This window comes from Parastagonospora nodorum, assembly GCF_000146915.1.
Source record: "Parastagonospora nodorum SN15 chromosome Unknown scaffold_50, whole genome shotgun sequence".
Classification (NCBI taxonomy): domain Eukaryota; kingdom Fungi; phylum Ascomycota; class Dothideomycetes; order Pleosporales; family Phaeosphaeriaceae; genus Parastagonospora; species Parastagonospora nodorum.
The window spans coordinates 34,235-55,061 of record NW_001884598.1 but is presented as its reverse complement, the minus strand read 5'-3'; the positions used below and the strand labels follow the sequence as shown (position 1 = coordinate 55,061).

Below are 20,827 nucleotides of genomic sequence, written 5' to 3'. Positions count from 1 at the left end.
CAGCCGTGTCCGATGCGATCCGAACTGTATGTTCCGCTGAGTTGGTACGGGCGGTGGACACCAACTAACACACTGGCAGTCGTTGGGACCCAAAGGCATGGACAAGATGGTACGAATGAGCCAGTGACCATGATGGTGTCAATGCTGACCTCATCCAGATCCAAACCGGCAAAGGCGAGACCATGATCACAAACGACGGCGCGACCATGTTGAACCAGATGAGCGTCATGCACCCGTCGGCCAAGATGCTCGTCGACCTCGCGCACGCCCAGGACATTGAAGCTGGAGACGGCACAACATCCGTTGTCGTCATTGCAGGCAGTCTGCTGGGCGCAGCGGAGCGGTTACTGGGCAAGGGCATCCACCCCACCGTCATCTCAGAAGCTTTCCAGCGCGCAGCACAGGAGGCGATAAAGATCCTCGAGGGCATGTCGATCCCCATCAACCTCGCAGACAGGCAGGTCCTCCTCAAGACCGCCGTCACCGCCCTTTCCTCGAAAATCGTCGCACAAGAGCCCAAGCTGCCCATCATGGCCGTAGACTCGGTACTCAAGGTCATCGACCCCAAGACTGCCGATAACGTCGACCTCAAGAACATCAGGATGATCAAGAAGGCCGGCGGAACCATTGAAGACAGCGAGATGATTGACGGACTCGTGCTCAACCAGCCAGTAGTCAAGAGTGCAGGAGGACCCACAATCAAAGAAAAGGCACGGATAGGCTTGATCCAGTTCCAGCTCAGCCCGCCGAAACCAGACATGGAGAACCAGATTGTCGTCAACGACTACAGGCAAATGGACAAGATTCTCAAGGAGGAGCGCACATATCTGCTGAACATGGTCAAGAAGATCCAGAAGGCCAAGTGCAACGTCCTCTTCATTCAAAAATCCATCTTGCGAGACGCCGTAAACGACCTCAGTCTGCATTTCCTGTCAAAACTCAAGATTCTTGTCATCAAGGACATTGAGCGCGACGAGATCGAGTTCATTTGCAAGAGCACCGGCTGCAAGCCAATCGCCGACATCGACTCTTTCACCGAGGACAAGCTTGGCTCAGCGGATCTTGTCGAGGAGGTGCAGGCATCTGGCGCACGCTACGTCAAGATCTCCGGCGTCAAGTCTGCTGTCAACACCGTCTCCATCGTCTGCCGTGGTGCCAACAACCTCATTTTGGACGAGACCGAGCGCTCTCTGCATGACGCACACTGCGCCATCCGCTCACTAGTCAAGAAGAAGGCTCTGCTTGCAGGTGGCGGTGCCCCAGAGATTGAAATCGCACATCAGCTCTCCCTTCGCGCACGGGAACTTTCAGGAACAGAAAGCATCTGCTGGAAGGCTTTCGCAGACGCCATGGAAGTCATCCCCACCACACTTGCCGAGAACGCGGGTCTCAACAGTATCAAGGTCGTCACCGAGCTCAGGCACAGGCACGCACAGGACCAGCGAAATGCGGGTATCAGCATCAAGAGTGGGGGCGTCAAGAATGACATTGCAGAGGAGAACGTTCTGCAGCCCTTGTTAGTCAGCACCAGCGCCATTGAGCTGGCTGCTGAGACGGTCAAGATGATCCTGCGAATTGACGACATTGCCTTGTCGAGGTAAAAGGAAATGGCGTGATAAGTAGGACGGGACACACACATGATCGTCGTTCGCAAAGATAAAATACCACGAATAATGAAGAGCTATTGAAGCGCAACCATTTTGCTGTAGATCATTTCCCTGCCTCAGGTGTCGTCGCTGCAGCTCTGCCACTAAAGCATGTATAGCCAAATATGATCATGGTCGCCTGCGCAGACATGTGCCACTAAGGCAAGCAACCTTGACCAAGCTGCGAACATCAGCTCGCACCATGGACCTGCGTGGTAGTGTGAAGGACATGATGCTTGTGCATGCAACGCATAAATTCTGCTGTAGACCCTGGTTATATTGGCACATGAACCTGCCGAAGCGAACGTCCTCGCCTACGGAAAATAAAATGTTTTCTCAAATCAATGAGAATTCACTGAGACAGTTACTTGTCTTGGTGGGTTTGGGTGATGATGTGGATTTGCCGGGTGGATCCGGGGCGAGCCATTTTGGTGGGTCTCAGGTTGATTGCTTACAGTCAGCAGTCAGTGGTAAATGTGGAGGCGGAACGAACTTGTGGAGAATATCTGACTGCCGATGAATTAGAGGTGCGCTGAACCTGGACATGTACATTATTTGGTCGGCATGTCAATCCTCTTTGCCGTCTGTTATGTTCACTACTGCATCGAGGTTGTGTCTGTTTGTCAAAAGATGCGATAGAATAGTCGCAGGTTGACTGCCATCAAAACGAGCTTAACCTCTTCATTCACTCTGTATATGTCGTGAGATGTTCAAGGTTGCCTTGAGGAAGAGCTTTGTAGAGCCTGTCAAGCTTCGAATAGGAAGTACTGTTCCTTCGACGGTAATTTTCAGACCGACAAGCTGTGCCACTCTTCTATTCCGCCGACCTGCAGTCGTTTCGGTAGTGTTGCCTGTTCAAGTGCGCCACCTCCTGGTTTGGCGATGGACATGTATGCTGGGATCGTATGATACTTTTCATCATGGTTTCGAAGTGCACCTCGTGGCACTTGTAGTGACATGCTCGTAGCGAGGGCTCAACACATCTGTTTGCCTCATCAATATCTCGGGTTCTATAGTGACCTGTGGCACCATTGACAATGTCTAACCCCACTGTTCATGTTACAAGCTACTTCACTTCACCGGTTGGTGGGTACCTACCAGAAATGCGGGTGATGACGGCATCGTGAACCAGATCACCACTTCGCCTTGTGAGACAGCGAACCCCCAGCCTCGTACGGTCGTGCCCACTTTGTAGCCCAAAAGACTCCACACAGGGGCCATCGCCTTCGTTGTTCACTACTACTGTAGCGTGCGCTAGGCTCCACTAACACTGACGGATCGGATAAATGGTACACTATGTTTCAGACATCACTAAGGTTGTCTTCACCTCCGCGCATGCAAGTGACCGAGATCGACACAGCCTGTTGTGATGACCTCTTCAATTGACTACCGTACCCATCTGACCGGTATCGTCCTGTCGAGTCGTGCGAACCTGCTGGACGAGTCAAGCGGGCTGTTCACCAAGGTTCCAGTTCTCTGTTAGCTGCATCATCGGAAATAGCCGAGTCTAGTGCGTTACCAAGCCAATCTCATCCACCTATCTATTGATTGGGTTGCCGTATCTGATTTGGTCAAATGGAAGATGGAGATGGAGTCTTTTGTCTGTGCCAGTTGCTCATGGCGTGATATTGGGCAAGAAAAGTACCCAAACCGTTGTCATTCCACCGCATTTGCATGCCGTTTATTTATATGGTACTGCGTGCTGATGCGAAGCTGTGGCAACGAGGTCGTCATGCTTGTCCTTCCTGCTCTGGAAAATTGGCATCTGACTCGCTTCAAACGGGCGCTGTGACAGGTACTGAAGTTGACTACTATTCGTTGGGTGGGTAATACAACCAGCTCGAAGCAGAGTGGGGTACCTACAGGAAAACAGGCAGAGTGGTCCCCGGCAATACTGCGAACGGTATATCGCCCGAAGGATGGGTGGCGCATGGAAGCAACAGTGTCCGTGGCGTAGTTGTGGATATGGCTGTTTCAAGAAACACCTCTTGCTAGGCCATGTGACATGAGCTCTTATCGGGAAGGCACTCGCAATGTAGGGAACGTGTAATTTGTAGACGGTTATGCTAGTCCTGGTCAATAGCTGAGCCAGATATAACTCGAGCAAGCGAAAAATAGGAAACCTCAAAGTTGTGGGACCGGGAATCATATCCAGCCTGCCCGAATTGCGGCTATCTCGCTTGACGGTCATGCCTATCCCGTTGAATGTCCTGGCGCATTTTCTTCGTTGCGACAGGGAAGCCCTGACTGAATTGCTGCCTGCCGTGCGCCTCAAGCGCCTCAGTGTTGAGACGATTCATGAGTGCTGCATGTTACCTCACCGAGGTAATCTTGAATTGAATCCATTACGGCTAGGTAGGAATCATAAGGTAGACTGCTTCCAATGGTTGGCGGTATTGAATCAGGGTAATTTCTGCGCTGTTGCTGACTCGAGCGCCCACAGCAGCAAGGGTAGGTGGGGCGAGATGTACTATTGATATCAAGTGGCTTTCAATGCGAGTTCAAATTCATCTGGAGATATGGAAATGATCGTCTGTCTTAACGTCTTGAGGTATGCCATTATGGGTATCAACTTTTCGTAATGTCGCTAAGCCACCAAAAACGTGGTTGAAATGAAGGAAAACGCCTCATTCATGCATCGTGATCGTACATACATTGCCAAGCCGTGACGGAGCCAAGGGTACAGAAATTAGGAAATGCTCGCTCAAATGCAGCAGCGTGGTCGCCGAAGTGTAAACAGAGAGAAGTAGTGTAGCAAAAAGTAAAGTGACGAAGCGCAAGGTTGTTAGTCGTGGGCTGCTGGGATCAGCACGCTAGCAATCCATCGTGTCGTCGGCCACACGACAAGAGTGCCACAAGAAAAGTCGACCACGTGGCGGTTTGAAGCAAAGAGTAAAGGCTGCATCGCTCAACGGCCTTTCAAGCTCGCTCGCTTGAGCATACGCGTAACAAGGTTACCGCGAGGCTTTGGCTTGACGTAAAATGCCCCTTTGGTACCAGTCACGTCGTCGGAGAAGACCAAGTCCTCCAAAGCCAAGGGGTCATCTCTGGGGACCTTTGGGCTTGTCGCTTGCCAGCCGTACAGTTGGTCCTCATCAGCTCGTAGATCAGGCCGGGTCAGGGTCATGCGGAGAGTCATCTCGCGGTTGAAGTGACCAGTGGATGTGTGCAAGGGAGAAAGGCCGGAAAGATCGTCATTGCAAAGCTTGGAATGCGAGATCTGGCGAGTGTGCACACGGAAGGACTGCCCGGTGCTCGACGGGGTGGTGGGTGATTCCACGTCGGGCACGGAGTCGTCGTCAGACTCGAGACCCTGGTTGTCGCGGGCAATGTCCTCGAAGAACGACAGCTTGCCCTCGCGCAGGAAGGTGTGCATGTCTCGACTAAACTTGCGAGAGTGGCTCGTGATGGGCGGCAGCTGGAAGTGAGGGGCGACGGAGTCTTCACCGGCTGTTGAAGGGAAGCCAAACTCTATGGCCTCGTCGAATTTTTGAGGAGAAGCGAGATAAGTGCGTAGCTTCTTTCTTGCTTCGGGGTCCGAATAGTGGGTGGCCTCGGGATCGAAAAGAGGGGGTGTTGGTGTTTGTAAAGACCTCCGCCCTGATAGTGACGAGGAATGTGCGCGCTGGTGAACGGAGGGCCTTGGTGCTGAGGTGAAGCCCACAGGATGGCCAACGAGGACAGCCGACGAAGACGAGTACTGCATGGACGTGGAGGTGAGAGACATGGTCCGTCTGACTGCAGACTGGGGGGTTGGCCGTTTGGACGAGGTTGGACTCATGATGTCGAGGTAGAAGAGGCTACTTTCCGCGTCTTCCTTCTCTTGCGCCGAGGGGCTAAAAAATGATCGGCTCGGGGTTACGGACCAGGATGCGATGGATTTGAGGGAGGGTGCTGGTGATAGTGCTGGTAAGGGTGCTGGTAAAGGTGCTGGTGAGGGCTGGCGGGGCGCGTCACAGGTGTGGTACGGGTCTCGCTGGAAGCCGAAGTGGAAGTCACTGAAGCGTTGTTGTGCACGCTCAAGGTGGTCGTCGTAATCAAAGGCCAGGAACGCCTGTTCGCACCGGCCAAGCAGCACGGCCTGCTCTTCCCGCGAATAGTGCACTTTGCGGAGCTTCTCAGGCAGCGAGAAGAAAAAATCGAGCTCCTGCTGCGAAACGGCGGGGCTGTGCGGCGGGTGGTCTGGCTTGGGATTGCGGCGGGTGCCTGGGGTCACAGAGGGGCACAGAGGTGTAGATGAATCCGCGCGCGACGAGACCGAGTGCTCTGAGCCATGCTGATCCGCACTCGCTTGCCGGATCTGGAGCTTTTCCAGGGACGAGAAGTACTTTCTCCTGCAGAAGCACGGGATATTAGCATAAAGTCCAACTGGAGCTGCTGCAAGGTACGATGATACTGGTGGGGTCCGCCAACGCCAACGCCAACGCACCACCCCTATCTCCCATCACAATCGCCGGCAAATCACATGGGCCGGACTGCACCTACTGGACTGAATCAGGCAGCGCGTCGAACTCGGCCTGCTGTAGTGGCGGAACACTCTTCTTCGGCTTTGCGCGTCTCCTCATGGCGATGGCTCCGTCTCCAATGGCAGTAAGCATGGTTTTTGCTGTGGTTGGCGGCGGACCAAGGACCTGGGTCGCGGGCCTGGGAGACCTTTTTGTCGCGAGCACGCTAGAGCCGTACTGGACGCTCGTGGTGAGCGTACGATGCGCTCGTGCTGCGTGGGAGATGCGGCGAGCACAGAGGGCTGTACAAGGAGAAGACGAAGAAAATGAAGAAGAAGAAGAAGAGGAAGAAGAGGAAGAAGAAGAAGAAGAGGCAAAGAAAGCAAGAGACTGGACTTCAAGCTATCTAACAGCGACGGCGGCAAGACTGCTGTAACAACAGAAATACTAGGTCTACTGCGCTGACAGCAAAAGACGACGCCGCTGGCTGCATGTCGGAAGGGCGACAGCTATGCGACTAACTAATGCAGCCTTCACTCGCGCCTGGGCCCCAAAAAAGCGAGCGTACGGAGTACCATCGACGGGTAGAGCTGCTGGGTTATCCCGGCACTATCAGACCGCATGCGTGACCTCATGAAGGCAGATACACCACGATTGACCATTTGATACCTTGGTAGTAACAGCAACAATGACAGCGCCAGCGGCAGACAAGCAATCCACGACAACCACTTCTTATTCCCACTCCCACTCCCACTCCCACTCCCACTCCCAGGCCGCCCATGACCCGGCACATGTTGGTTGGTCGCACAGACGCGTTGCTCCCCGCCTCTCCACTCTGCCGTGGTTTCAGCAATCTTGAGGAGCGTGGCCTTAGCGGCACTGGCCTGACACACCGCATCTATGTACGAAGCCACCCGGCCCGGACTGTCCAAGTGCAATCCAAGTCGAAGCCCGTCTCGGTAGCCTCCCGTCAATTTGCCTTCTTCTCGAAACACATTCACCGCTGTCTCGTGGAGTCGTCGTCTCCCAACACCAGGGTCACCATTTCAGCCGACGTCGCACAATTAATACTCTGCACAGGCTGGCCCATCTTTGTGCACCGTTGCGAGCAAGCGAGCATGCGCTGTGCAACGGCGAGCTGCTGACAAGTATGCACGCCTGTTACAGGTGGTCCATGTCGATACAGAATACTATCTTCTGATTGATGCGGTAGAAGCAAGGGTATCTCAAGAATACATCTAAAAATCGCGCCCATGCGCCGCCCTGCTGGCACCGATTAATCCAAGCACAAGATACGGTATTCCTCCGCTGCCCAAACATAGTCGCATTGGCCCAGTTGGGTTGACTCTGCCCGCATTGCCGTGACACAAGAACGAGTCAGAATAGCTGAACGCTGCGTGGAAGGAAGACTACATTGCTTCCGCGGCGAGATCAACGTCTGCAGTCATCTTACCCTCCAGCGATTTCGTAATAAAACTCTTCGTCCAGTCCCTCTCTACTAGGCAGTATCGGCTCCTCCAGCCCCACGTCCTCAAAGCGAACATTCAACAGGCGTATCTTCAGCCCATAGCCGCCAATAAACGTCACTAGCTTGTTCGTATCTGCTGTGATTGGTTGCTGATTGAGCAGCATAAGCAGTCCATCGAGCCACTCCGATGCAAGAGCATGGCTCTGGGGGTGCAGTTGTAGGAGTACGGATTCTTTCCGCCCAGCGCCTGAGCCGGCGGATGTCTGACGCGAGTGATTGGTCTGGGGTAAGTAGCCATGTATTGTGATCTTGGTCGAGGTAGAGGCGCGTTCATTGCCAGGCAGGGTTGTGACGGTGCTATCAGAAGACGACGTGGAAGGTGCCGATGCCGAGACATTACTCACGACCGAAGACACAATTGAAAGATCGACTGAGGTGCATGTCAGCTCCGCCGTGTACGTAGTCCACTCGGTATACCCGGACGTGTTACACTTACTTTTCTCTTGCAGGGAGTCTAGCCTGGGCTCCGCAGCTGTCTTCTCGTCAAAGTCAGCGTAGTGGAGATATCTTCGGTTGTGTGACAGTCGGACAAAGCGCCACGCTGAAGGGACCGAACGACTGAGCGTCTTGCTCGTCACTGGGCCGGCATTGGAACCATAATCGACACCGATGGGGAACCATGCACCTTGGAGCAAGCATCTAATACGTTGCTCCTTGACAAATTGCAGCGCCTCGTGGTTGAGCTCATCGCGCACTTGCCTGGTGGGGTCAGTGTCAGTGGAACGGGGAGGAGATTTGTGAGCGTACCGCAGGTGGTGGCCCCATGCATCCTCATACGTGAGCTCGAGTAACTCCATCTGCAGTTGTCTGAGGCGCTTCAGCTCGAACTCTGCCAATTCCTCCTCCACGGCCTTGATATCCTTGGTGCGCGGCGCTTGTCCGACGACCTGTTCTATCAGTATTCGGACCAGCTCCTCTATTTTGTCATAATCTTCTACTTGGGCGCCAGACACTTTCCACAGTCGTATGAATGCATTTAATCCGCTTGTGTGCAATCTTGACCAATGCAGCAGAAGAGGCTTGAACGCTCGGTCAAAGTTCGCGCGGGACTCAAGCGCCGTATATCTGTGCGACTCAACGTCATCCAACTTGTCCACCTCAAAATGCTCGTAGAGAATCAACGTCGCAGACAGACTCGCGCGCGCAATGGGACATCGCTGTTCTGTTGGCTCCGCGGACTGCTCCAATAACAGCTTCTGGAACCCATCCTCATTTTTGTAGACAAAGTCTGTGAGATCCATCAGACCCAGGAAACCAGTTGCATCAAACTCCCATGCGGGCGACTCGGTGTCGAAGCCTAAACGCCTCCACTTCTCTGGGTTCTGCTTCTTGCTCTCCTTGGTATCCGCACTCGGTGCATCCGTTATGCTTGCGGTGTGAAGGCCTCGAATAGCCCTCCGATGTTCCGTCTTGTCGAGATCGACCTTCTCCTCTCTCCAGTTCCGAAGCAAGATTTTAGTCAGTGACTGGAAGTCCAACAACGGATGGGCCAGGTCCTGTATTGCTGAGCTCTGCATGAGCATGTAGACGCTCTTGATTACGCCCAGCTCTTGCAGCTGTTTGATGAACTTGGGCCACTCAAAGTCTGCGTCGTTGGCGATGGCGTCGCGCATGAGGGCATTGATGAGCTGGAGCGAGTTGGCGCATAATGCATGGTCGGCCGAGGTGATCTTCTCGACCAGAGAGGGGAGGAACTGGGGCTGGGTGTCGACTGCCGGCTTCAGTCGCTGGAAGCCAGTGACACCCGGCTGGGAGTTGCGGTGGGAGGGATGGCCGACAATGGCAGCCAGGACCGACATGGCGCCGCGATTGACGTTAACGAGCGGCTGCGCAACTACGAGGTCGACAATCTGCGGGCCAGAGATTAGAGGTCCGTCTGCGGCCATGGACGTAGTCGAGCTGTGCACTCACTCTCACGATGAGGTCATCCGTGACATGGTCCCAGCCCTTGTCCAGCTCCAGCAGGCGCGACAAGGACGTCAGGCAGTATGCCAGCGTGTTGCCCGTGGCATGCAGCGCCAGGAAGCGCAGCTTGGGGAGGCCGCCCTCGTAGATGAAGACGTCGGCAAATGACGGGTCGCCAATGGCATTCTGCAGCTTGAAGACTGCCATTTTGCGCACCGACTCCTCCTCCGCACCCAGTCGGGCGACCAGCTCGGAGACATTCACCGTGTCCATGCTGCCGCCAATCTCGCAAAAAGTCAGGTGAGCCTGGGATGAGGGAGCTGGGATTGTGCGGGCATCACAAGCACCGAGAAGAGCACGCCATGGTATGCCGGTACTTTACAAGAAGCCAAGAATGTCTGTCGTCAATGGTCGGGGAGGGTTGGATCACAGAACCCTTTCGCAGTCGCGGTGGTCGGCGTCTGGACGCGTTAGCGCGGCACGTGGAGCGAACATTAAAGCGTCCACTGGTGTTGTCGAGGCTCCAGGCTAGGCAGGCACGAGCAAGGATGTCCGTCTTGCTGGGGAAACAACACCATCTTGCCCTTGCCCTTGCCGCGGTGCGCCATCCTCGCCCTTCGTTTATGCTTTTGTCTGTTTCATTGCGTGCCAAGCGTTGAGCGCTTGCCATAGCCGTCTACTGCCAGTGTGCACCGGGCCTCGACTTCTGCTCGACTTCTGCTCGACTTCTCCTCGACTTCGCCGCCGACGCCCTCCGCAACACAGTCCGGAGACCGCTCACCGGCTTCGCCTGGAGCTCACCGCCATGTACATCACCTCGGATCTTTTTGGGCGGAGCTCTTCGCACAACCACGGCGACCACGCGCCCTCGACGCTTTGGAACACCATGGCCGACCCGCCACACGCGGCCGGCTTGGGAAAGAGGAAGAGGCACGACGCAGCCGAAGAAGGACCCAGCACGTATGCAGACAGCTTGGTCGCCCAAAGGGCCACAGCAAACATGAAGCTAATTCTTGCTACAGATGCATGCACCACCAACGGGCGTCACCCGCTAGTCGTCGGTCCCATGCGCACAGCTCGTCGTTCGGCGACAGTAACCGAAGCCACCCGTACTCCAGCTACTCTGCATCATCCACATACACGGCCTCCGAACGACGGCCCGTAAAGCAGGCAAAGCGCCTCAGTCCCAAAGCAACACTCGTCAAGTCGGCATCCCACCTCATGGACATCGAGCCAGAGCGGCCAGCCATCTTGTCCAGGCCTGATGCACACCAACACCCCGTCACTGATCTGCGCCCATGCCACGCCTGCAAATCAGCACCGAGGCGGAAGAAGGATCTCGAGAACTATCTCGACTGCAGGCGCTGCGACGGTCGAACATGCTACATCTGTGCACGGCAGTGCTTTGGCGCGTGCGGGAAAGCTGTGTGCAACAAGTGCATAGTTGAGGTCGGGGAAGACGGGGATCCTTGGTGTCTGGACTGCTACTCACGCAACATCAACTCCTAGGAAGATGGCATAGGTTTGATTTCCTTGAAATTACCTTTAGCTGGGCATGGCGTTTGATATCATAGTACAACCTAATGTTGAATTGCATCGAACCCTAATCATCGTCTTGGTAACTTGTATCATGGGTGACATCCATCTAAGGGCGAATCTTTGCGCCGAAACATCATTCCCATTCGTGCCATAACAAATCGTAACTTTATTTACTCTTCGTCATCTGTATCTCGCTGCTCCTCCGCCTCTGCTACACCACCCTCTCCATTGCGAAAACCGGGATAGCTCCCGTCTTCCACCGCGCTGCTGCGCATACTGCTCTTCCTGGCGTTCTTACTAACGATACCTGGAAACATTCTCGGCTCACCATCCAATGCAACGCTGCTTCTTGTTCGAGTGAGCCCGAGGTCGCTTCCATCCCCTGGGCCTTGTAGCTGAGCATCATTGGCAGAGGCACCGGATGGTTGGGGGCCAGAGATGATACTTGGGTTCATAGTTACACTAGATGACCGACGTGGACGAGTAAAGACTTCGCCTTCTTTGGCGCTTGTTGGAGATGTAGGGCCATCTTTTGCAACGGCAGATTGATTCTGTCGGGCCAATTGGATAGGACCGAGAGGGCCGGAGATGATGCCTGGAGGCAGTGTAGAAAATTGTTGGGATTGGTCGGGCTGCGCATGAGTTGATGCGTTTGGAGATGCCGGGTGTGTGGCTTGGGCAGATTTAGGTGTTTGCGCTACGTCTGCAGCCGGTTGGAGGTTGGAGTGAGTGAGATCGTTCCTGTTCGATTGAGCAGCGCGGGTGTAGCGGTCGATCCTGCCGAAAGTTAGTGAATAGCGTAAAATATCCAACACAATGCATTAACTTACATAGCGAGCTCTTGCATGAGGGTCTCGTGCCGGAAAGCCTCCCGGATGCTGGGCACGTTAGATCTTGCCATATCATTTCCAGCTACGCCCGGCAGATGGTAGTTTGCACCGAGCCATTTCTGCTTGACGATATGTTCGAATCCACTCTGTTCGACAGAGTGCTTCGCAAGCTCACACATATCGACCGCGCTCAACTTGTAGATTTGTGCTGCAACCGAGTATTCTTCGATCAGTGGCTCTTTAGTGAAGGCGAACTGCAGAGGGTCATCAGTGGACAGTGAAACGTTCAGGCCCCGTCGGAAGTAACTCAAGAAGGGGTTGCGTTCGTATGCCAGGAAGAGGGCGTTGTTACTCAGAGGCGACATTGCAACACCGATCTGCTCGAGATAAAAGATGTACTGAAGTAGTGGTAACTTCCGAAGCGTCAGGCCATGACTAATGCTGTGTGAACAAAGAACCGCCGCAGCCATATGGTCAGTATCTCCAGCCTCCCCACAGTGTGGTCGCAGTAGAAAAGTATTGAAGCCACGCTGCTTTCGCCAGACATTGAGCGATGCGATATTGGCGAAAAGGTAATACATCCAGTAGCTGTAAGGGGGGTTCTGCTTGGTAGACCACTCCTTGGGAATTGGGAATTTCTTGTACACCCGTCTCTCAACCTTGCTCTCATCATCGACACTGTCGAATCCAATGACTCTTTGCAGAAATATGTGAAGCTTGGGATGACTGGCGGGATCTCTGGTAACTTCGAAAAGAGGTTGAAACACGTTTAGGATAACTTGCTGGAAATTGTCCATTAAGCCAGTTGCTTTGTACACATCGTATAGACGAGGTACTTGGATCAGCCATCGCACGTTCGGCGAAAAGAGCTTGTTATCGATGACCCACGCAGCAAGCTTATCCCATTCATCGATGTCTCGACCGTAGATGGAAATGCGCCACTCTCAACGAATTGGTACTTGCTTGACTCTAAGTCGGAGATGACCTCTTTCGTGATCTCGGCCAGGTAGCGGCCTTTGATGAAGTTGTCTGTCTTGAGGAAGATTGTGCGTAGACGTGATTCGCCAATAGGATTATACTTCAGGTTGAACTTGTCGAAACGGTGGAACGAGTCGGTGTGAGCCTAGTAATGTCAGCCATGGCTGTGCGAGCGAGGAGTCCACAACTTACGTGCATGTCGAGAGTGTCGATACTTAAATCATAGGCAGTCAAGTTGATCGACTCAAAAACTTCCTTCAAGGTCAAATGCTTGCCATCACGGAACAATACTACCTCATCCGGCGACTTCTTCATCTTTGACTTGATGAAACGTAGTAAATGCTTCTGATTCATACAGGCAGAGTGATGGACATGGGTATCAACTTTTCTGACGTTATAAAAGTCTCGATGTGGAACCTTCTTGCTGTCGGCTGTCTCCTGGTACTCGTTGAGAAGATAGTAGAGGTTGAACTTGCCCTCCAGATATTGAAGGCGCCGAAAAGCAAAGCTTTTACTGGGTTCCGTCCGACGAAATATCGAGAATGGCATCAAGATCAATGTAAAATTCTCTCAAGGTTGGAATCGCAACTATGGGCGTATCGAGCTCGACAGATTTAGCTGTCTCATAGACTTGAAAGACGCCAGCGTCGTCTAGTCGGAACGACCATTCCGACGGACCAGGGGGAGGTAGCACGTCGTCCAGATGGAAATCCTCCCCAATGTTGGTGCCCATCTTGCGAGGTGGCTTGGGCGGCTCGGCAGGTTCCAGCACGCCACTGTTTTGCATGCTACTCGAAGCATTACGACGCTCTTTTGAGGAGTCGTTCCACACGGGCTCCGGGTGAGGTGGGTAGATGCGCCAGCTTGGATCGTCTTTGGGATTATCAAAGTTGCGCTGCAGAGATAGACGGATGTACTTGTGGCGCAGATCAAGTACCTTCTGCACATTAGTGTATATAGCGCTAAGCTCAGCAGTGACGCTCGAGTCGTCCATGGCAAAGCCTCCTGCGCCTGAGCCGACGCCTACTCCAGCGCCGGCACCGTGGATTCCTTGTTCGGTGAGCATGGGCTTCTCTTCGTGTGGAAGTCGAGGGTGTTTTGTATGGGCCCTTGCTTGCTGGTCGGCCTGGAGAAGAGGCTCTTGATTGTCGTGGCTGTCCAGCAGATTTGCAGAAGATGTCATGTGCGAACGGGGTTCCTGTGACTGCTCTGTATGTGACAGGCCGATGGGAAGAACAGACCTGTGACCTTGATGCGCCAGACTGACATTGCTTCTCCGCGAGCGAACGCTTTCTGCTCCCCCCAAAGGATCGAAGCCATCCGTGGCACCAAAGTTGGCAGGGAACGTCTTCGCGCGCATGGCCGGGCTGTAGCCATCACCAGCCTGTGACCCGCCGTTCTGAGTCTCCCACTGGTGACGCTGGTAAAACTGCTTTGCCTCGGTGTGGCTCATCTGTTTCTCTGCTGTGTAGTCGTAGAAAGCTGTCCGGCGCTGTTTGTCGCGGGGCAGCATGCCATTGCCATCTTCTTCTACGCTTGTGCCCGTTGATGTCTGCACCGTTGCACCCGTGCCAGGGTCCACATGTGTGCGGCGAGAGCTGGCGGCCTCAGGCTCGGAAAACTCTGGGCTGAGCTCGTCTTCTTCAGAGGAAGGGATGTAATCATCGCGGGCGGGGCCCAGCTCGGGCGAGGCGTCTGCGTCCACAGAGAATGCTCCTGCGACACGGTCAGAATGCAATTGGTACATGGCGGGCAGATTCAGATGTACTACCTTTCAGCATGGTGTTGTGTTAGGCTAAGACGTCGTGGCTGTTGTGCCGCAAACTTCGCAGAAAGATACTTGAGCAACGCGCTTCGGAGCTCGCCGGCGCGTCACCTGGCCCCGTGCCATGGCTGCATGTGGGAGTCATTGCTGGAGCTCGGTCAAGGAGCAATGTGCAGCATGAGGAGATAGTTCAGACCACAGCTGCCAGATGCATGGACAGCTCAGACGCATGCTACTTCGAGGCTCGTCCCTCAGCTTGTGACTTTGGAGTAGCTGTTTCGGCAAGCTAGTCATGAGAGCACCATGTGTATTGCACATGACTCGCCAAATGTGCTGCAAACGTCACGTGCTGGCCGGGCTAGCGCCGCGCGCCCCAAATTTTTGGACTAGACGATCTCGCTATCTTATGGAAATTCGGTAGGCTCTTTTTCACACGACTAAGACTGCTTTCCACACCTCCATCATGTAAGTGCTCCGGTACATGGGCTACTGTGAAAGACATCGCTGATCTGGCAATTGAAGGTTTCTTCTACGCCGTGCCGCCGTTCGTGCCGTCAGCGCAACACCAGCCAAGGCTTTCCTTGCAAAGCCGCGCTCAATTGCCACCTTCACGCCCTCTACTCTTCGCACACACAAGCAGCAATGGTCAGCAGCCTTCCAGCGAAGGTTTGCTAGCGACGATGCGACCAAGAACAATGCGCCAGAGAACTTTGCACAGACTGCCGCAGAGCCGCCCATGGAAGATGGGCTGACGCCCGCGCAACAAGATGCACAGGCGGATCCTACTGATGCTAAAGCCACCATTACTCCTGATACTCTTGGCCAGGTCGAGGATGCCGCAAGGAACGCGGAGAGAAGGCCACGGAGGAGCCGTGAAAACAACACCCCACCGCACAACACCCTCTACATCGGCAACCTGTACTACGAGGTCACCACCGAGCAGTTGCAGAAGGTCTTCTCGCGCTTCGGCGAGGTCGCGAGCGTGAAGATTGTCTACGACAACAGGGGTATGAGCAGAGGGTAAGCTGGATGCGCACCATGTCTGGCGATGACACTCACACTTTGCAGGTTCGGTTATGTCGAGTTCAAGAGCATCGACGACGCTCAGACTGCCATCGACAACCTGGACATGCAGGTCTTCGAGGGCCGCAACCTCGTCGTTCAGTACCACCGCGCCAAAAGCGATAGCGACAGGCCGAAAAGAGAATTTCCACCAGCCAACCTTCCCTCCAAGACTCTTTTCATCGGCAACATGTCCTTTGAGATGTCAGACAAGGATCTGAACGATCTCTTCCGTGACATTCGCAATGTCAATGACGTCCGTGTGGCCATCGACAGGAGGACCGGCCAGCCCAGAGGTTTCGCACACGCCGACTTCTTGGACGTCGCCAGCGCCACCAAGGCCAAGGAGATTCTGAGTGCAAAGACGATCTATGGAAGGGAGCTCCGCGTCGACTTCAGCAGGTCTGCGAACGAGAACCCGCGGGGAAACACGCGCAGAGACTCTGGCACTCGGGAGGAGTAAGGGTTTGGTATGAGAGAAGCAAGGAGCGAGTGGAAGTCACTTGAGACGGACAAGATGGGTTTCGCCGAATGCTGTACGATATACGCCTTTCTCTGGTGACGTGTTGGGATTTGCATGTTTTATAGTAGAGCGTCCAGGCGTTATCATCTCCTCTTCGGCTGTACCGGTTATATCAGGCGTCCCGGGACGGATGAGACGGGGGAAAATGCTGTTGTGTTCAACTTATCCCATATGCGGTCTTTTGCGAGGTGACAAGATTGGATGAAAGCCTGATGCCAGCCGTGATACCTACCCACGTGTCAACGTGCCGTCAGTGGCCCCTGCCCCGGCAGCGGTTCAGCCTCTTGACCTTGGAAAGCAACCCGACCTCGGCTTGGAGGGGCATAGCTCCACTTCCCCAACATTGCTGATCAATAACTCGGAGCCGCCTTGACAGTGCACCAACATACACACACACGTTACGCTTTACCGGTTCTAAATATTGACTGTCCTGCTCCCTCCGCCGCTGTATTGCACTCGACCAGCAAACCAACTGGGCCACAGCGATTCGCCATGTCGTTCCTAGGCGGCGCAGAGTGCTCGACTGGGGCAAATCCGCTCAGTCAATTCACCAAGCATGTGCAAGACGACAAGAGCCTGCAGAGAGACCGCCTGGTCGGGCGAGGGCCAGGCGGCATGCACGAGAGTATGCGCAGCCAGCAGATGGGCGGTGGGTCCGACGGCGTGAGTGTGAAGGCGCTGCAAGTGTGAATTCATGGCGAAGAGCTAACCGACGATGCCAGATGATGAACGAGTTCATGCAGCAGAACGCACAGCTCCCGCAAGGCCCCGGCCCCGCGTCCCCCTTCGCCATGGAGCAGATGCGGCGAGAACTAGAGCGGGCACAGCACAGCGCATCGCCCGCGTGGGCGGCGGAATTCGACCCGGGCATGCAGGCACCGCAGATGGGACCGTCGATGCAGGAGCGGCCGGCAGGCTTCAACCCCGCCGAATTTGCAAAGTTCCAGCAGATGAGCCCCAATGCGCGGACAGCAAGCCCCGCGGCGGCCGAGCAGCCGTCGATGATGGGCTACCAGCGGCCCATGTACGGCATGAACTCGGGCATGGGAATGGGCATGGGCATGGGCATGGGCATGGGTGGCATGGGAATGGGCATGATGCCGCAAAACTACTCGCAGCAGCCCGCGCAGAGCTCGGCCAAGGGCAAGGAGCGCCTGGTCGAGCTCGACGACAAGGACTGGGAGGCGCATTTTGCCGAGCTCGAGCAGACGGACCAGAACCTCGATGCGCTGGACGCCGAGGCGAACAAGCACATTGAAGCGGAGCTGAACGAAATGGACAGGTCAGTAGATGAGTTTGGCGACTTCGAGTCCATCTGGAAGGGCATCCAAGCTGAGACTGAATACGCTAGGCAACTCGCCAACGAGGAGAGCTTTGTCGAGGGACACATGGGCGACTTGGATCAATGGGAAGGCTTCGACGGCCTCAACACACACTCGGTGCGCGACCCGGCCATGGGCGACTACCTGTTCGAGCAAGACAACCTGTTCAGCAACGTCACAAACCCCTTCGACGAGGGCGTCAAGATCATGGAGGAAGGCGGGAACCTGTCGCTGGCCGCCCTGGCGTTCGAGGCAGCCGTGCAAAAAGACCCAAACCACATCGCAGCCTGGACCCGACTGGGCGAGTCGCAGGCACAGAACGAGAAGGAGACGCCTGCAATCCGCGCCCTCGAGCACGCCCTGAAGCAAGACCCCTCGAACCTAGAAGCCCTCATGGGTCTCGCCGTGTCTTACACAAACGAAGGCTACGAGTCCACCGCCTACCGCACCCTTGAGCGCTGGCTTGCCACAAAGTACCCCTCCCTCATCCAGGAGCCTCTCTCGTCCGACGCGGAAATGGGCTTCACAGACCGGCACCTCCTCCACGAGAAAGTCACCAACCTCTTTATTCAAGCCGCACAGCTCTCTCCGTCGGGCGAACAGATGGACCCCGACGTCCAAGTCGGTCTTGGTGTCTTGTTTTATGGTGTAGAGGAATACGACAAGGCAGTCGACTGCTTCGGCGCCGCCCTCGCCTCCACCGAGTCTGGCGTCTCAAATTCTTCGTCGCAAGTTCACCTCCTCTGGAACCGACTCGGCGCTACACTCGCCAACTCCGGACGCAGCGAAGAAGCCATCGACGCATACTCGCGGGCCCTTGCACTACGGCCGAACTTCGTACGCGCGCGCTACAATCTTGGTGTTTCCTGTATCAACATCGGCTGCTTCACGGAAGCAGCGCAACATCTTCTCGGCGCGCTCGCCATGCATAAGGTCGTGGAGAAGGAGGGCAAAGAAAAGGCGAGAGAGGTCGTGGGCGATGGTGTAAGCGATTCGCAACTTGATAACATGATACACCAAAATCAGAGCACGAACCTGTACGACACATTAAGACGGGTGTTCGGACAAATGGGGCGAAGGGACCTGGCGGATATTGTGGGCCCCGGCATGGATGTTGAGCGCTTTCGAGGCGAGTTTGAGTTTTGAATCAGAATCTAGCATGAAAGACATGTGGCGATTTGAGCCTAAAATTAAGGTGTATACATGGGATGATGAAGAAGGCGAACTAGGAGATAGCTGTTGCTTTGGTACAAGGACAGTCGAGACAGTTGATTTTGGACTCGATTGTGTTTGGAAGCTGCACGGTGGTGTTTAGTGTAAATTGTGTATATATTACGACATTAAGAGACACGTATGAAGCCACTGCACTGAGTCACCTACATGTCTGGCGGGCTGACGGTCCTCTCTCTCATTCCTCTAGTCGTATCTTCCGCAATGCCCCATGTCTAAAAGGGCACGGTAGGTACCCTTTCGGATCCATTAGACCTCTGGTAGTACATGACCGCACCAGGTGCTTTTGCGCAGTTGGTGAGATATGTAGGCGCCGCGCTGGTGGGAATGACGTTGCCCTCCTGTGGGCGTCCGTAGACCTGTGACCATGTTGGCTTACTTCCTATCATAATGTTTTGCGGAAGGGGGGGGGGGCGGCAACTTACGTATTCATAGTACCAGATTTCGCTGAGGGCAGTGTATCCGTTATCCAGGCTCCCCTTGCCAGCAGCCGTGGTGTCTAAGCAAGAAGAAGCCACAGTTAGCGAGTATTATCAGGAAGGACATTGAAAACATGTGTCAGTGGGCGGTGATTCTCAGGCAACCTCGGTGTATGCTTGACTGTTCCAGGGAGAGACATCAGACTCACTGTACACAAGTTAGCAAAAGCATTAGAGTATCATCAGTGGCGATTGTTTACCTGTATCTTGGTCCATTACATCCAATGAACGGTACACCGCCGTGTTTTGCGAACAGCACGTCTCGAATAGCAGTATAGGAGTATCCAGTCGCATTGGAAGGCGTTATGCTGGCCTCCTCAAGCCATTTGAATGTCGGAAAGCGCTTGTAGTACTTGATCGTCGTCTCAAAGAAATCCACCACTTCCTCATGCTGACGGTACATGGGACCGTAGCACGGCACATTGAAGGTGGAGAAGCATGTAGCGTGTTTGCTAAACTCGTGGCCCCAGAAGCCCGGATTGTCTTGCTGGAAGGCGATCCAGTAATTATTCATGTAGTCGAGTAGGTCGTAGCGGCCAAATGGCTCAAGGAAAGTGCCAATATTGGAGCCGTTGTAAGGCGCGACAAAAGTACCATTGGGCAGACCGTTGGTGGTATTCGGGGACGGGATGGGGTCATATTGCCGGTTCAAATCGCAATATTGTGTGTAAGAGCCATTGCAAAAATCGGGCCAGCTGAATTTGGGTCAATGATTGCAGGTGTGATGATGAGGGAAGACATACAGGCCGTGAAGGGTGAAGGTGTCCTTGGGGAGCAACTGGCCGGATCCTCCTGAGTTGGTGTTCTACCGTAATTAGCAATTGGCTCACATGTACATGGCCATCAGATCCAAGGTCACTGCACCCAGCACTTACCCAGAATTGTGTAGAGAGTACAAGACCACCAAAGGTTTCAACGCAGCAGGAGTCAACTTTTGACGGATCCGAAGAAGGGCATGACAACAGGGGCTGTTGAAGCTGACAAGTGTGGTTAAGGTTGCTCTGGCCAGGATACAGCTGCGCAGAAGTGCTGCGGGCCAGTAGAGCCACGGCGCCCACTATGGGAAAAGAGGCATGCATTGTTTGATCGACAATTTTTGACAAGGGAAAAGTGTGGTATCTGACGACTACCCTGGGACGTGGAAGCCTCTGACCTATAAATGTTGACTACCTTTTCTACATCTTGTCCAGCCAGGCCGAAGGTCTTTGCTAGTTTAGGCAGGTGAGCAGCCCAGATCCTGGCGCGCGGCGATGCGCGAGGCAGTACCTGCAGTAAGCTAGAGTCGACGGGTGTAGGCATGTTGTCACGTGTGTTTGCCATTGGTTGATAATATTTGCAGGGAGCAAGACTACGCAGGCGGCGTCTTTGATTACACGGATACCCCGAGGGCATGATGAAGGCACGGGAGGTGAGTGGCCGTTTGTGGGCAAGCTTCAGCCACGCTGCGAACCTGCTGCCAGGCTGCATGTTGTTTGAAAAGAAGCGCTCGTTCCTTCGACACACGGGCAGGTTGAGTGGTGTTCTGGTCAGCCATTGTCTGCAAACGGAGCGCCGGCCAGACTTGTTCGCCGCTCT

The 20,827-nt window shown here is 54.5% G+C and overlaps 11 protein-coding genes across 11 annotated transcripts; 5 read left to right on the top strand and 6 right to left on the bottom strand.

Moving 5' to 3' along the window:
* Positions 1-182: 182 nt before the first annotated feature.
* Positions 183-1,601, top strand: SNOG_16543 (hypothetical protein; the record flags this gene model as incomplete). Its single annotated transcript, XM_001806600.1, has 1 exon — positions 183-1,601. The coding sequence occupies one exon, from the start codon at positions 183-185 to the stop codon at positions 1,599-1,601; it is 1,419 nt and encodes a 472-aa protein (XP_001806652.1).
* A 109-nt stretch (positions 1,602-1,710) lies between these two features.
* SNOG_16542 (hypothetical protein) lies at positions 1,711-2,073 on the bottom strand (the record flags this gene model as incomplete). The annotated part of the gene is made up of 2 exons (XM_001806599.1): positions 1,711-1,750; positions 2,015-2,073. The coding sequence occupies 2 exons, from the start codon at positions 2,071-2,073 to the stop codon at positions 1,711-1,713; spliced, it is 99 nt and encodes a 32-aa protein (XP_001806651.1).
* Positions 2,074-4,554: 2,481 nt separating this feature from the next.
* Positions 4,555-6,244, bottom strand: SNOG_16541 (hypothetical protein; the record flags this gene model as incomplete). The annotated part of the gene is made up of 2 exons (XM_001806598.1): positions 4,555-5,980; positions 6,132-6,244. 2 exons carry the CDS (start codon positions 6,242-6,244, stop codon positions 4,555-4,557), a joined length of 1,539 nt encoding a protein of 512 aa, XP_001806650.1.
* SNOG_16540 (hypothetical protein) lies at positions 6,243-6,501 on the top strand (the record flags this gene model as incomplete). The annotated part of the gene is made up of 2 exons (XM_001806597.1): positions 6,243-6,341; positions 6,409-6,501. 2 exons carry the CDS (start codon positions 6,243-6,245, stop codon positions 6,499-6,501), a joined length of 192 nt encoding a protein of 63 aa, XP_001806649.1.
* A 771-nt stretch (positions 6,502-7,272) lies between these two features.
* On the bottom strand, positions 7,273-9,797 carry SNOG_16539 (hypothetical protein; the record flags this gene model as incomplete). The annotated part of the gene is made up of 3 exons (XM_001806596.1): positions 7,273-7,989; positions 8,056-9,469; positions 9,531-9,797. The coding sequence occupies 3 exons, from the start codon at positions 9,795-9,797 to the stop codon at positions 7,541-7,543; spliced, it is 2,130 nt and encodes a 709-aa protein (XP_001806648.1). The 3' UTR covers positions 7,273-7,540.
* Positions 9,798-10,329: 532 nt separating this feature from the next.
* On the top strand, positions 10,330-11,033 carry SNOG_16538 (hypothetical protein; the record flags this gene model as incomplete). Its single annotated transcript, XM_001806595.1, has 2 exons — positions 10,330-10,484; positions 10,547-11,033. 2 exons carry the CDS (start codon positions 10,330-10,332, stop codon positions 11,031-11,033), a joined length of 642 nt encoding a protein of 213 aa, XP_001806647.1.
* A 200-nt stretch (positions 11,034-11,233) lies between these two features.
* On the bottom strand, positions 11,234-14,618 carry SNOG_16537 (hypothetical protein; the record flags this gene model as incomplete). The annotated part of the gene is made up of 5 exons (XM_001806594.1): positions 11,234-11,840; positions 11,894-12,638; positions 12,782-13,016; positions 13,064-13,379; positions 13,402-14,618. The coding sequence occupies 5 exons, from the start codon at positions 14,616-14,618 to the stop codon at positions 11,234-11,236; spliced, it is 3,120 nt and encodes a 1,039-aa protein (XP_001806646.1).
* A 424-nt stretch (positions 14,619-15,042) lies between these two features.
* On the top strand, positions 15,043-16,161 carry SNOG_16535 (hypothetical protein; the record flags this gene model as incomplete). Its single annotated transcript, XM_001806593.1, has 3 exons — positions 15,043-15,053; positions 15,159-15,656; positions 15,705-16,161. The coding sequence occupies 3 exons, from the start codon at positions 15,043-15,045 to the stop codon at positions 16,159-16,161; spliced, it is 966 nt and encodes a 321-aa protein (XP_001806645.1).
* A 552-nt stretch (positions 16,162-16,713) lies between these two features.
* Positions 16,714-18,689, top strand: SNOG_16534 (hypothetical protein; the record flags this gene model as incomplete). The annotated part of the gene is made up of 2 exons (XM_001806592.1): positions 16,714-16,905; positions 16,944-18,689. The coding sequence occupies 2 exons, from the start codon at positions 16,714-16,716 to the stop codon at positions 18,687-18,689; spliced, it is 1,938 nt and encodes a 645-aa protein (XP_001806644.1).
* Positions 18,690-19,196: 507 nt separating this feature from the next.
* SNOG_16533 (hypothetical protein) lies at positions 19,197-20,331 on the bottom strand (the record flags this gene model as incomplete). Its single annotated transcript, XM_001806591.1, has 4 exons — positions 19,197-19,400; positions 19,453-19,947; positions 19,996-20,057; positions 20,128-20,331. The coding sequence occupies 4 exons, from the start codon at positions 20,329-20,331 to the stop codon at positions 19,349-19,351; spliced, it is 813 nt and encodes a 270-aa protein (XP_001806643.1). The 3' UTR covers positions 19,197-19,348.
* A 134-nt stretch (positions 20,332-20,465) lies between these two features.
* Positions 20,466-20,719, bottom strand: SNOG_16532 (hypothetical protein; the record flags this gene model as incomplete). The annotated part of the gene is made up of 2 exons (XM_001806590.1): positions 20,466-20,518; positions 20,626-20,719. The coding sequence occupies 2 exons, from the start codon at positions 20,717-20,719 to the stop codon at positions 20,466-20,468; spliced, it is 147 nt and encodes a 48-aa protein (XP_001806642.1).
* Between the last annotated feature and the right edge of the window lie 108 nt (positions 20,720-20,827).